At 40.4% G+C, this 14348-nt stretch overlaps 1 protein-coding gene across 5 annotated transcripts in view; it reads right to left on the reverse strand.

Moving 5' to 3' along the window:
• Positions 1-14348, reverse strand: part of NAV2 (neuron navigator 2) — a 423681-nt gene that overhangs the window by 169346 nt on the left and 239987 nt on the right. For all 5 annotated transcript variants that reach the window (XM_074884466.1, XM_074884468.1, XM_074884465.1 and 2 more), the window contains exon 2: positions 1149-1266. In XM_074884466.1, the coding sequence (XP_074740567.1) occupies positions 1149-1266 (118 nt within the window). The remainder of the gene's footprint in view (positions 1-1148; positions 1267-14348) is intronic.

Here is a 14348-nt window from a genome sequence, read left to right on the forward strand (position 1 = left end):
GTGCAAGGTCCTGCATGTGGATTGGGGCAATCCCAAGCACAAATACAGGCTGGGTGAGGAATGGATTGAGAGCAGCCCTGTGAAGAGGGACTTGGGGTACTGGCAGATGGAAAACTGACTGTGAGCCAGCAATGTGCGCTCGCATCCCAGAAAGCCAACCATGTCCTGGGCTGCATCCAGAGCAGTGTGGCCAGCAGGCTGAGGGAGGGGATTCTCCCCCTCTGCTCCGCTCTTGGGAGACCTCCCTGCAGTGCTGTGTCCAGCTCTGTGGCCCCCATCATCAGAAGGACACGGACCTGCTCGAGCAGGTGCAGAGGAGGCCATGAAGATGATCAAGCGGCTGGGGCATGTCCCTGATGAGGACAGGCTGAGAGAGTTGGGGTTGTTCAGCCTGGAGAAGAGAATGCTCCAAGGAGACATTATAGCAGCCTTCCAGGTCTTAAAGAGGACTACAGGAAAGATGGAGAGGGACTTTTCATCAGGGAGAGTAGTGATAGGACAAGGGTAATGGTTTTAAACTGAAAGAGGCAGATATAAGGAAGAAATTCTTTACTGTGACAGCGGTGAGACACTGGAACAGGTTGTGGCTGCCCTCTTCCTGGAAGGGTTCAAGGCCAGGTTGGACGGGGCTTTGAGCAACCTGCTCTAGTGGAAGGTGTCCCTGCCCATGGCAGGGGGTTGGAACTAGATGATCTTTAAGGTCCCTTCCAGCCCAAACCATTCTGTGATCCTACGACTTCCCAAATCCAACTGGAAGCAGGAGGTTCAACACATCAGCCCAGTATCACTGTGAATTATACTCAGACCAATCCCCAAAAGGTATCACAAACAGAGATAGTGAAGCCTAATAACATCCTTGTGGAAAAAAAATCCCTCATCGGTTTCTTTTTTAGCATTCAGCTCTGTGGAGTGATGTTGCTGTGTCAGGAGATCTTATCAGCAACATCAAATATTTTTCCACTATGCTTTAAGACAAGGCTTTATCAAATTAATTAGCAAAGTCTCTGAAGGAAAATTATCTACATAATTCCATGTAGTTTGATGGATTCCACCCCCCCCCCCCCCCCCGGTGTTTATCTAGAAGATAAAGGCAGGGAATTTCTGAGAGAGTTGGTAGACACCTCGCAGGAAAACACAAAGTCACTCACCTACAACCTGGATTATTTCAGCTAGTAAGACTCCATCAGTCACATCTTGCTGTAGATCCTTTATCAATCTCTTGTGACCAGATTTTGCTAGATAGTGATTAGCCCAATCCGTATAAATCTGTTAGGAGAAAGATAAACAAAAATAAATTATTCGTCATAACACCAACTTTAAAAATGAGTGTTCTTTGTTTCTCTCAGTATCTGAGAGGCTGATTTAAGATCACAGCTTTTTGCTCTTTGAAACAAGTCAACAACATTAAAATTCAGGGCATTGTGCAGATCAAGTATTCAGCTTCCTATACTATGGCTTTTCCTGTTAAGAAATTTGATATCAAAGCTCGCAGAAGATGACAGTAAACTCCTGAACATGTTACAGCTTAAATGGACCATCAGGTGGTCAACTGAATGTTCTACATCAGTAACAAGTGTGTAGAAGTGATTTCAGTTTCCATCTAAGGTTCTTTTTTTCCCTTTGACATTCCTTCTCTGTATCTGGTATTGAGAAATCTGAAAGATTCTTTTCAAAGAACCACTTCTGGTAGATACTAGCCATACAGCAATTTCATTTTCAGGAAACTCTTTTGTTATATTACCCAACAAGCCATTAAAGGTCTTAAAAATCTCCCCATTGTAATAAATCCATCTCACAGACTACAGAGGCCTATTAACTTGATTTTAATCTCTCATGAAAACTTTTAACTGTTGGGATTTATTTTAAAATGTATTATCTGAAAACTAAGCAAACAAACCAGTCAAAATCTCTCTTTAATTTGCATTAAGCACTGCTCACCACATGCTAGCACAATTTATCCAAGATCACCAGAAAACTTGTAAAATCTTTTCATGCTAGGTTACCAAAAAGAAGGAAAAATACCCGATTAGGAATTTCTGCTTATGAATTAAATAACACTTCTTGTTTTTTGTATAGGAAGAAATTTAAGGGGAGACTTTTTTATATGATCTAATTATATTCCAAAGAAATAAAGTAAAAGCAACTAAATATCAGGATTTTATCTTTTAAAGACCCAGACAAATACTAAGGTTCACCCCTACTCTCAAGAGTGTCCAGCATATTAGAAATACATTCATCCCAATTCAGCTGATCAGTAAGCAGTAGATTCAATGTGCTTCCTAGACCATGACCCATGCCAAGTCTTCACCATCCCTTACAAACCACCATGTACTGGGTTTGGGTTTTGGGTTTTTTTTAAATTATAGCGCTATGTTGGTGATGATTGCCTCTCACAAGTGGCTGAATCACTGACCTGGAGAGAAATGTCTGTGCAACTCTACAGTCCCCAGAAGCCCAGGGAAAGCTCTCCCTGTGCACTGCCCAGGAACCACGGTTTTCCTGCACACCTACAGACAGTTAGAAAGACAAGAGGACAAGGAGAGGGGCCCTAGCCCACAGGGCTCTGATCACTGGGCTATGAAGCTTCCTATCCCCAGCCTTAAGAAAGCAGATGTAAATAATGGCCACTGATTCTGTCTGCTAGTAAAACACTGTTGAAAGATAACATGGGTTCAGAGCCATTCCCCCTCCACCATCCAGTTCCTGAGCTTTGCAACCTCCTATATCATTGTATATCAACACAGATCCTTTAAATTACTGACTAATATCACCAAGCACAGACAGGGCTACTGATTTCAGAAGCATCTTCAGCATCATATTGAAAATGCAAGGCTTATGTCCTTCTCCTTCATGGAAGTCAAAAGCCAACTGCCAAGTCTGAGAGGCAAGTATGTGCCCCACGGGATGGAGGAACCTGGAAATAATACAAGGATTGTAATTTCACGCTCCTCTTGCACTTGCTGAGTCAATGTTAATATGATAAAAATGAGGAACAGACATTTTCACTAGAGTTATTTTGGTTATAAAGTCTTCATTTGTGATTTTATTTTAACCTATAAAACACTACTGGTAGCAGCAATGAACAAATCACTCAAAATCCGAAACATATGCCCCTATTTTCCATCATTTATCCTCTAACTTCCATCTCTAGACCAGCGGGATGTGCATTTCCTACACTAACAGCGTCACGAACTTGAACAGAAAAACACACTGGAACACCTCCATGAAAAAAAAAAAGAGCTGAAAAACATCTCAATGAAAAACATCTCAATGAAATAAACGCTGAGTACATGAGTGATTTCCCTAGCCGACAGAAAAAAGAGAAGGGGAAAAAAAACCCCACACCTTGCACAAACCAGACATTGTGTTCCTTAAGTACTTTTACAAGAAAACATTTTCCATAACAGGAAGATATTTTTAAAGATCCAACGACTTGAAGAAGCTAGAATTGACCTCACCTATTTTTCTGCCACATGTTCCTACCTTGTTTATCTACAAGCAAAGCCATTATCAGAAAACAGGTTGAAAAGTACTTACTTCACAAGCACAAGGGTCCACACACCCCTACACCGATACTGCAATTTAGCTGAGAAGCGATTTATCAAACACAATAACTAAGTTTCTTTTAATGGGAGGGCTGTGATGAACGTCCTAATTTATCACATAAGGACTCTCAGCAAATAAAAGATTGTACTTCGATGCATCACTTCCAGCCTGGATCATTTCCACGATGAGACCATCATGCTATCAAACCAATGCTTGGACCAGCCCTAGACTTAAGACAACACAGGAACAGAGAACAGGCAGAGCAGACCCCTCCTGGCAGAGCCTGAAATGACAGCATCAGCAAGACCTTGAGAGCTAGTTAAGCATTGATTTTTAAGTCAAATAACAGCGTGAGAATACATGGCTGGCATTGCAAAACTGCTGTTTCGGAGCTGTTTCCTAGTGCGCTAGTTCTTGCTGCATCCAGGACACAAGATCTTATATTCATACCCTGTAAATAAACAGAACTGCATCAAAGAAATCCCTAACTCCCTCAACAAATCCTCCTGGTAAAGGAGACAGCTGGAAACACCCCCAAATACCTGATTGTCTGATTCACTGTCTCCAATAACACATAAAGAAATTCCCTCTGTGGACAAATCATTCTTGTAACCCCTACTTTTGTGTGCTGAAGTCCATGTCTGTGTTTGGTATCAGAACTGCAAACAGAGCTTTTATGCTCATTGTAAAATATTCCATTAAATGCATCAATAGTGCATACCCATATAGAGAAAATAATTTGTTTCTGGGGTATTTAAGGGTGTGGAATATTATTTCATTCAACCAGTTGATTAAGAAAGCTTTTTGCAGCAAAACACAAATATAATAAATCTGTTTCTCTTAAAAACTTTATCACATTATTTTGCAATATGCTTAACATGCAAAATATATTTTTTTAAACTGACTGGGCTATATATTTACGAGCTCTGAAGCGTTCTTATGGATGCAGTATTATCCAGGCTTATTGTAGTACCTCTTCATTGTAACTGCTCATTTTTATGGCATATATTAAACTAATTATGGAAACTTTCCAGGATGTTTTCAAAACCTGTTTGTTGCAAGTCTTTGTAATGTATTACACAAATACGATTCCTAATGTTTCTTTTCCTTTTCCATACAAACAAGTGAAAAAAATATAAGTGTACAATAGTTGCTATTTCTAGACACATGAAAAATGTTTCAAAGCACATAGTGTTTTCAAATGTTCAAAACCAAGCAAATAATTCGGAAAACAATAATAAAAGAACTAGGAAAACACTGCTGAGAAACTCCATTCATATATGCTTATCTCTCCACGTGAATTTTGAGTGTTCCTCAGGTATTTTCAGCACACGGGTTACAAAGTCACATGTTTGAATATTCACATGAAAATTACCTGAACAGTCGCCTAATAAAAAAATACAAAATTATGTGATATGAAATATTTGACGCACTACAACCATACAGATACTGCCTTATTATATATACCTCTATGGGCTTTTAAAACTTCTCAGTGATTTCACACAGTATGAAAATCAGTGGAGGCAGCTTCATTATTTTAGTTTAAAAAATCAAGCCAACAACATGATTTGGGCATTATCACCATAAGCAGTTCTTTGTGCCTGAAACCAGTCAGTTTAATGTTTAACTCAGGTCTAAGTTCTGGCTTTTGTTAAAGGTAGACTCAGCTGTTGGGTAGCTTTTTTTCTCCATAGCCTGTGATCTTAGGAATCCAATTATCTTGGAACAAATTAAAAACAAATGTGAAAGATTTTTTTCCCCCTACACCCCCCCCCCCCCCACCCCCACCCCCCCCAATCCATCAGGTTTGAATTAAGAGCATTACAGGTAAATACTGATTTTGGAAATATGCAGTACATGATGAGTCATAGCTAAAACACTACTGCATGAAGTACCAAGGTTTTGAGCAAACCCCCCTAAATTCTACAGCTTTTGAAAGCTGTCTGTAAAGAAAAAGGCCTGAAGATAATAAGTCTTCAATCAGTAAGAACACTACATTTTGAAATTTAGTGGGGTTTCTTCCCCCTCCCTTTTCCATAGCCTTATATCTGCTTGTTTAAAGCACGTTTCAGATCAAAGAGAAATCTTGCTTTCCAGCTAGGAGACCTCTGCACTTTCTTGTCACTTCAAGTCTCGAGTAACTTTTCTGACTGTACTAAGAGATCACATCTATCACACCCAGAGCACACCTCAGACCACCTGCACCATATCTGAATACAGAATCAGCAGAAAAAGTGCTTTTGCAGAACCAGTTGTTTCTTCGAGACCACACAGCTACCACTAAGCAACTTGGGAAAGGCTGGGGAACGTACCTACCAGTAAAATGCAAAAACCCTGAAGCTTCTGTCCACTTAGAAGTAATTCATACAGTCTTTTTAACCTTGGAAAAAATCAACCAAAAAGCTGTATAAACTAGAGCTTGCCTGGCTAGCCATAACAGTCTGAAGCTGGCATCTCAAACCCCAATGTTCCTTTCTCCAGACCCCATTTTGGAGGCAATAAGCCAATACCTGGGTGCTCAGACATGCTGATGGGCCGGTGGTTCTTGATCTGCTGGCAGATAAGGCCAAACATCTGTAGGACTATATTCCTCTGTTCCCATAATCAAACCCAGGAAACAGAATGTGAATAAAGTCATGAGAGCAATGAATCCAGGAAGACCCTTTAGAGATCATAAAGGAGAGCCAGTATATCCGCAGAACTGCAATTACATTAAGGTGCCAGGTATTATCATGTACTCCAGGGTCTCCTTTAAATGGAATTCAGTCCCAAATAGGAACACAACTACCCAATGTTTTTTGCCTCCCCACTGGTATTCTGAAATACACTCATTATGAAAAGGGTTCACACAAAACTCCTTGAAAAGGATTTCCATCTTCTATGCAAGTAAGTAGAAAATAGGCCTGAACCTCTTCCTTGTTACTCACTTCCACAACAAAAATATAACTATAATAAATGCCCAAGTACATTTCTTTCCCTTCCTCACCATGCCAGTTCCTAACTAATCAGACACTGATTGTTTTCTTCCAATAATTATCGTGAATCGGGCTTTCATGCATTTGATAACAGCTGAAGAGTATCTTTTTAACATCATGTAGCATAATTAGACCAGAGCAAGGCTTTTTTCATGACTGAATAGCAGGGTTAGTCACATCCATGAACTACACCAGAACACCCATTACAATGCAATGCCTGTGTTGCTGCTAACCCAAACCACACTGCCTACTGAAGTTCACAGGGAAAAAACCACCCCAAACCCCCAAAACAGACCCAATATATTGAGATGATCCTAATGGGAATGACTGCAGTTGTTACAATGCTATGGGGGGAGGAAAGCCCATCAGATACTCATTGCTGCCCAGTGTAATGGGGTTCACACATTCAGAGTCATGAAATCCCTTGACTGGTAACATTAATTGCAGTCTTATGCTGATCCACGATACGCTCCAATACAATTATATTTATTAAGAGATATCACACTGCAAAGCCCAGAGGTAAACAGCTAAAGCCAAAGCTTAGCTGAAAAACTGGTCTCTCGGAAGCATCTCTGGCTCCAAGGGAGCATGCTGAGGATATCAGCTATTTTGAAGGTGTAGAGAGATTATGGCCTTGACAATAATATAGCTTATATTTTGCTGAGTTACTGGCAAAAAGACAACTAAAAAGCACATGGTAAAAAAAAAAAAAAAAGTAACAGCATTTGTCACAGACCTTTTATCAGAGATTTCTTACAACTTGTGGCCTTACTTGCCCCCATGCACTTCCTAAATCCTGTAAGGAAGTCTGTATCTCTACATCTACACCATGACACAAATCCCGCTTAAAAGGACAGTACTGGTTCTTCTAGAATGAGTAAAGCTTTGTGCTGCTACCCAAAAGACTGTTTAGGGTTTTCTCCCCAATGTAAGCTCTTGCAAGAGAGAGGAGGAAGAGAAAAAAAAAAAAAGCTGAAAAAGCAGGGCACAGAATACCATATAACATGTGCCCACATTTCTCTGCAATAAATAAAAGACATTAGGGGCTTTGAGGAGAGCGCTCTATCTTCTCATTTTCTTTAAGAATACTGCTAAAGGTATTTAGAGAGTAGCATACGATGCGAAAATAAAAATACGCTGTCCTCAGGGATGCCCATGAGCACCCATGATCCCCAGCTCAAAGGGAGAGGTGGACGTATGGAGTAGGCAGTGAATGGTTAAGTCTCCTCTCTGCTCTGAGATACTGGAAGCCCCCTGAAAGTCAGGATGGGAGCCTGGGGACTTTTTTACTCCACCCCACCAGAATCTTGGCACCACTACTAGCAAAAAGCAAGGAAACCACGAGAAACTCCAAGTCTGAGGCGATAATGGGCTGGGTTGCAGGCGGACACCTTCTGATAGGCAGGGGAGACAGTAAAATAACCTTCCTGAAAGGAATCCATACATTTGCAATCCCCTAAAATAGTTGTCACAATAATTAGCTACCAATTAATGATGCCAGTAAAATACTATAAATTATCTAAAGTGCTGGAACTTTCCAGTCACCATCAACTATTGGGAATGCAGCTGTAACCAGCTGAGGTCTTGGCTTCCACTTCTCTGGGGAGACAAAGGTAACTGCTTCTTTTTTTCATTTATTAAGTGGAACTAAACTAACTGATTTATTCTATTCACACATGCAAGTGTTTGTTGGAACAGCTTTAAATTATTAGTCAGTTGGTGGGAGGTATTCCACTGAATATTACATTTTACTGGACACTTACGTACATTAACTACCCTTTGGAAGTTAAATAGAGAAATGGGTAATTTAAACAAACACCACCGGGACTATTTATTTCTCTCTCTTTAAAGCCTTATTCCCGACTGGGGAGAGCTATTCTCATGCATATGACAACTATTCAAAAGCAATGGGCTGACTCACAGCACATGCAGCCAAGCATATGTGTAAATTTTAGCATGCTTGCAAGCCTTTCCAGGAATAGAGCCTCAGACTGTCCACACTTGAGGGCAAGCACTGCTGCCTCTGACTTCCTGTAAAGCAAATCTTTGGTGGACGCTAAACAAGTAATACACTTTAAATTGCCTAACCAGCATCTTTCTTACTCCTACTGAATGTTTTACTACATTTAATATAAAAGAGGAGAAAACATGTGTTTTCTTTTTTTCCCCCCAACTGTACAGTTTCTGAGCCCCATTACTGACAGGCACTGCCTATACAGAGGAGTAGATATTTCACACCAAAGCAACATTTTCCTACACACCAGCTAGAAGGTGAAGCAAGGCCGGCAATTGTGCTGGTATCCAGCAGGCTCTGCTCTCAATGCTCCCATTATACACGTTTGCCATATACAAATCCCCTTCAAGCTGGAACCACACACTAAGCCAAGCAGGTGGCCACTCTCTTATTCCCCCTTGCAAAACACTTTAAGTCCTGAATAGAAATGAGATTACATTCACACCTGCATCAACTTCTTTGCATATCCAAAAGTGAAACAGAGTTTAGTTTGCTGAGCTGATCAGCAAAACCCATTCCAAGTCATATTTGGCCACAGTGAATCAAGTGATTTGATCTCATGCCAACAAAATAAAATTGACCTCAGAGAACAAGAGAAGCAAATGTACTATATTTTTCTTCAGCGTTTTCTAACAAGTTACCTCAAGCACACACCAAATTATTTTCAAATATCACAGTTCTCATACATGAAATAAACCCATTTACATTTATCATCACACATGAATAGCAACAGAAAAGGGCTTATCTGAAAAGGTGATACATTTCTACTCCGAAGAGAAACCACATAAAATCTTAAGAAGCTGCAAGCTGCAGGAGGTTAAAAAAAAAAAAAAAATCACTTCTGAGGCTGACGTTCGATACTGTTCAACAGCACCACTGCCATTATCAAGGAGCCAAGAGCTGCTTACTGTTTTATAATGGTCACAGGAAAATTTACTTCTCCCACGAGCAGGGACCTGAAAGGTCATACTACTTATTGGCATATTTAACATGAACATCTACTGCACGATTCCAGCTTGCTCTCTCTTTGCAAGGGGTCTACGGTTAAATGATGATATATACGCTGGCATGTGAAGCTTGGATGGTTAATTTTAGCTGAAGTCACGCAGGCACGGTGCTCAGATTTCTTACACTGTCACATTTTACAACTCCCACCCCTCCTGCAGCTCTTCCCTTACACCCCCACTGCTCCCTTCTCTTACTACCATCTGTAACACTGAGCTGCAACGTTTGACATCAATTTCAAACAGGATCAATATATTTTATATCTACACTCCTATATAATGAAGCTACTGGCAGCAAGCATAAAGTTTGCCAAGTCTTTTGTGTTAGATGCTGTAGGCATTAAAAGACAATTACTAAAAAGATCATAGTTTTTTGTTTGTTGGGGTTTTTTTTATTGTTTGGGTTTGTTTGGGTTTTTTTCCACAATCAGAAGACTTTCTACCTACTATAGAGACAACACCCTTCATCTAAATGCTCCTAATATCTGTGGACATTTACGCTTTGAATGGAACTGTCATTGTTAGGTCAATGGTTGGACTAGATGATCTTCAAGGTCTTTTCCAACCTAGAAGATTCTGTGATTCTGAAATCCAAAATTTGCATGCCACAAGAATCCAGATACATCCTTTTTTTAAAATTTGGAGCGTTCACAATATCGATCAAACATTTGAAGGTTGTATCTATTGCAAATGTAAGCTACAAAGCATAAGGCTGAATTAGACCTCAAGTGGACACCCGCACAGCCTGTTTTCCTGAGCAAGGCCTGGTATGGACAGCAAGGGCTGCCTGCCCTCTGGCAAGACCCCACCGCATGCACAAGTCAGCCCAAATCCCACGGTCTGACCACGTTGCTGGCACTCCTTACAAATACAGAGAATTGGCCCTTGTAAGCATTTTGCTTGAATTTTTTATATTAAAAAAATAATGTTGCCACGTTGACAAGGTGAGAAGTGATGACTGCTTCACCTCCCCTCTTGCCAAGTTGAAGGATAGATGTCTGACATTTTAACTGTGTATTTTTCAAAAGGCACACTTCTGCCAGAGTAAAATCTATACAGGTCTTTTAACTGCTCCATGAAAAGTAAATAACTTGGTAGCCACACTGTCTCCACATCAGCTGACCCTCCAGCAAAGCCCACTCATCGCCAGCGGAGGTATGTGTTTGTTTTGGGGAGGTGGGGGATGAACACAGCTTTGAAGTTTGAAGAGAACATAATATACCATGACTATCCACGACATGAAGTAGCTGCTTCACCTACAGCACAGTGCTGTGCCTCTGATGTGCCCAGGAACACTCTACAGTGCTACGAGCAGCAGCTGTGCGAACGTAAAGACAGGCACCTGGTTGAGTGGGAGAAGCGGGGAGGCTTGCACATGTTCCCCCCAAAACCCTGACCATTGAAGGGAGAGATCTAACTTCAGGCAGCTACAGTCTTAAATATATCCTTCTGCAGTAAGCATCCAATACTGCAATACTCAAAATGTGGTCAGCTCCCAAAACTCAACGTTATTTTGGCACACTTGGCCTGTGACAGCAAATAAGTCTTCTAAACTTTTCTAAGGAAGACAGACTCATTTTCCCTGTTTGGAAAAGGTGTGGCAGACTGTTCCAAACAGCTGCTATAATTTCACTGGTATTTTTCACCTGGGGTCGCAAATCTGTATGGCTTCAGTATCATCTCTTCTGGGCAGAGAGCCATGGCTACAAGCAGGATCAAAACAAACCACCACTGCTGTATTGGACTCTGAGAAGGAAAGGGTAAGGCAAAGGCTCTAAGAGATAATAATAATCTAAGAGGGCTGGAAATGAAACCTGACTTGCCATGTAGCATCTTAGGCACAAATTCATTCCTCTATTCCATTTTCTCTTGATTGCTTCGAGGATTAATTCAACAAAACAATGCTCACAGTTGTGAAGCAACTCCAAATGAAAGCAAAATTGTTCTCAAAGGCACACAACTAAATCATTTCAACTCTTAGCAATGTGTGAAGATGAAAGTTATCTGATCCAAATAGCGGGGCCAGAAACATTACAAAAGCTTTTCTTAATTTTTAACAAAAGCAATTTGCTGTGGGGATTAGGGAATTAGAGAAATTGGCCTTTGTCTCACAGAAGAGACCAAATCCTAGACCTATTTTAGCCAAGAAGGACAAGACAGCATTCCCCTTTGGGTCTGCTTAGTGCTTGATTGAAAAAACTGAGTCTTCAAAACCAGGGGTTGGGTAGGTTCAGTCCATACCAACACGCTGAAGTCACCAGCAAACTATCCTCCACTCCCGCGAACAGGATGTCTAACGCCACTCAAAATCCAATGAATCATGTGCACTGCCTTTCTCACTCTGCAAAATGTAATTTAGTTCAGGGTCCAAGATTTTTCACAAGAGGCAACACTTCTGAAATTGCCAAAAATTGGTGAGAGGTGGTGCTCTCTAACACTTGGAAGGACATAAAGCAAGATGTAACGAAGACACAGATGGAAGATCAGTGCAACTGAGTTTTGAAGGCCAACAACCTATTCATCACTATATCTGCCAAGCAAGATGAATGCAAAATCTGGAGAAAGAAAGAACAAAAGGAGAAAAAAAACCCCTCAAACTTGAGGAAGTGCTTGACCACACGCTTACTTCAAGCATGTGCTCAAGTCTCCCTTACTTAGTACATATTTAACTCTTCCAAACAGGAATGCTGTCTTGAAGTTGGTTGTTAGAGAATTACATATTAATTCCATTATTTCTAAAGATTATTGATGGTAAGAGTAAGAATGAGAAAGGAACAATTATATTTCTAAAAAGTTTTTGCATATTCTACCCAGGCTTCTATTTCTAATGCTCTTCTAATGCTCCCGCTCTTGGGCACTGTTGGAAGTGGGACACTTGGCTAGACAAATCTTAGGTGGCACCTACTTTTGAAAGATCTATTTTTATTTTAAGCTGCATTTTTCAGATAGTGAAAAATACTTTGTGGCAGCTGAGCATTAATTTGCGTGGCACAGACTCGATCCCAAAGACGCGGAAAAAGACTAAGAATTTCAGAAGGGTTCGGCATCCTAATTAGAGACAGATTATCACAAGACCTCAACTTCCACATAGCCATCAAAATAAATACACAAATTTTCAGACACTTTTAAAAAAACCAAACAAGGGCTAGATTTCCAGCACTTTAAAATCTGATCTTCGCTTTTTGATGAGGAAGAGGGAGAAAGGAATACATACATGTATATATTTGCGTTGACAGATAGATGGGGGGACACAGCCCACACAGGTGTCTGGCCCTGTTTTGCTAATGAGATCCTAAGATAAAATTCTTGCATTTGAAAATACTAATAACCATTTAGCCATAGGTGGCAGCATTTCTGGTTTTGTTATGTCATTTACTATATTGCTGCACATACTAGAAAGCAGGCTCGGGCAAAAACCTTTCTGTGTACTCAAGCATCACCAGGGTTTTGCCACATTTCACACAAAAAATAAGGGGGTCTTCATAAATTCTTCCTGCTAAGCAGTTACCAAATCATCCAAATTGTTGTGGGTTTTTTTTTTCCCCAAAACAAAAAATAAAGTGCTGAATTAATTTCCACACACATAACAAACCTAACCTAATCATCTTGCAGTTGGCCATCTGTTTCACAGATAACGAATCTAACTGAATCTTCTACTGACTGGTAACTTTCTAAATTAAATTGCCTGTGATGACCCTGCTTTCAGCTTAGTTCCTCCTGTTTCCATTTAAAGGGTTTGGAGTGCTTTCTATATAATGATCTATATGCCAGTTAGAAGACAACTGGTAAAAGTTAAAGCTGAATATTTGGTACCAGATCAAACTCAATCATGCAGAGAAGGGCAGCATCCCCATCTATGATGTAGATTAAGGGAATAAAGGAAAAACAACTACTAAAATACAGGGGTTATACTGAAAAATTCTTAGTTCCCTTTCTCCACTACAATCTGTGTCCCAACCGAAGACCTTTTCAGTCAAATGTATTTGTATATTTATGAAGAATTTAAGAAATACCCTTCCTAATAGGAAACAGTAAGTAATTAGTTTACGGCTATAGAAAAGGATGAGTATTTTATGCCTAAAGGCCATTTACACCCATGCCGGCCAAGACCCCCAGTTACCAATTCACTGCCTTTGGGATGAAGAATGATCCTCTGTATGATATGAGGAAAATTCTGTTTCTCCACTCCCTGCTGACCCTATGCATTATTGGGGAAGGCGGGAACTGGAGGCAGACATCCATCAAAGCCCACAGAGCCAGCATGGGCACTGCTGGAGGCAAGATGCTACACTTGGAGACTCCGTAAACCATCAGCCCGATCTGTGATGGCAAATCCTATGCTCCTAATTAGAGAGGTTCACTGAAGTGACACCAGCCTATGCTTTCATTGATCTGGTGATTAAAATCAATGCTGGAGGGTTTAACTAAAATTTCTGATACTCAGCCTCTAAAACAGCCTTCTACAAAAAGAAAAAAAAAAAAGAAAATCCAGTAAAGTAAAATTTATAACAGGCTACTGATTAATAATTTAAAACAATATTTTATGGCTGATCAAGAAATGAAAGTACAGGCACAATTCCCACAAGCATAGCAGGTTCAGGCATCTCCTCTTGAGAGCTTCCTTGCGTAGCTAGCGGCCACTTAAAGGCCTTCTGCACCTTCCTGAAAAAATCATTCAAGCAAAGGAAATAATTTTTGCATTGCTCCTGAAGCTTTATGCAGAAACATATATAGAACAGTCCTTGAATAGGACTGTCATGAGGCAGATCAATTGGAGATTTCATCTATATTCAGCACAAAGGGTTTTAA

The sequence above is a fragment of the Strix uralensis genome, chromosome 15 (genome assembly GCF_047716275.1).
Source record: "Strix uralensis isolate ZFMK-TIS-50842 chromosome 15, bStrUra1, whole genome shotgun sequence".
NCBI classification, from domain to species: domain Eukaryota; kingdom Metazoa; phylum Chordata; class Aves; order Strigiformes; family Strigidae; genus Strix; species Strix uralensis.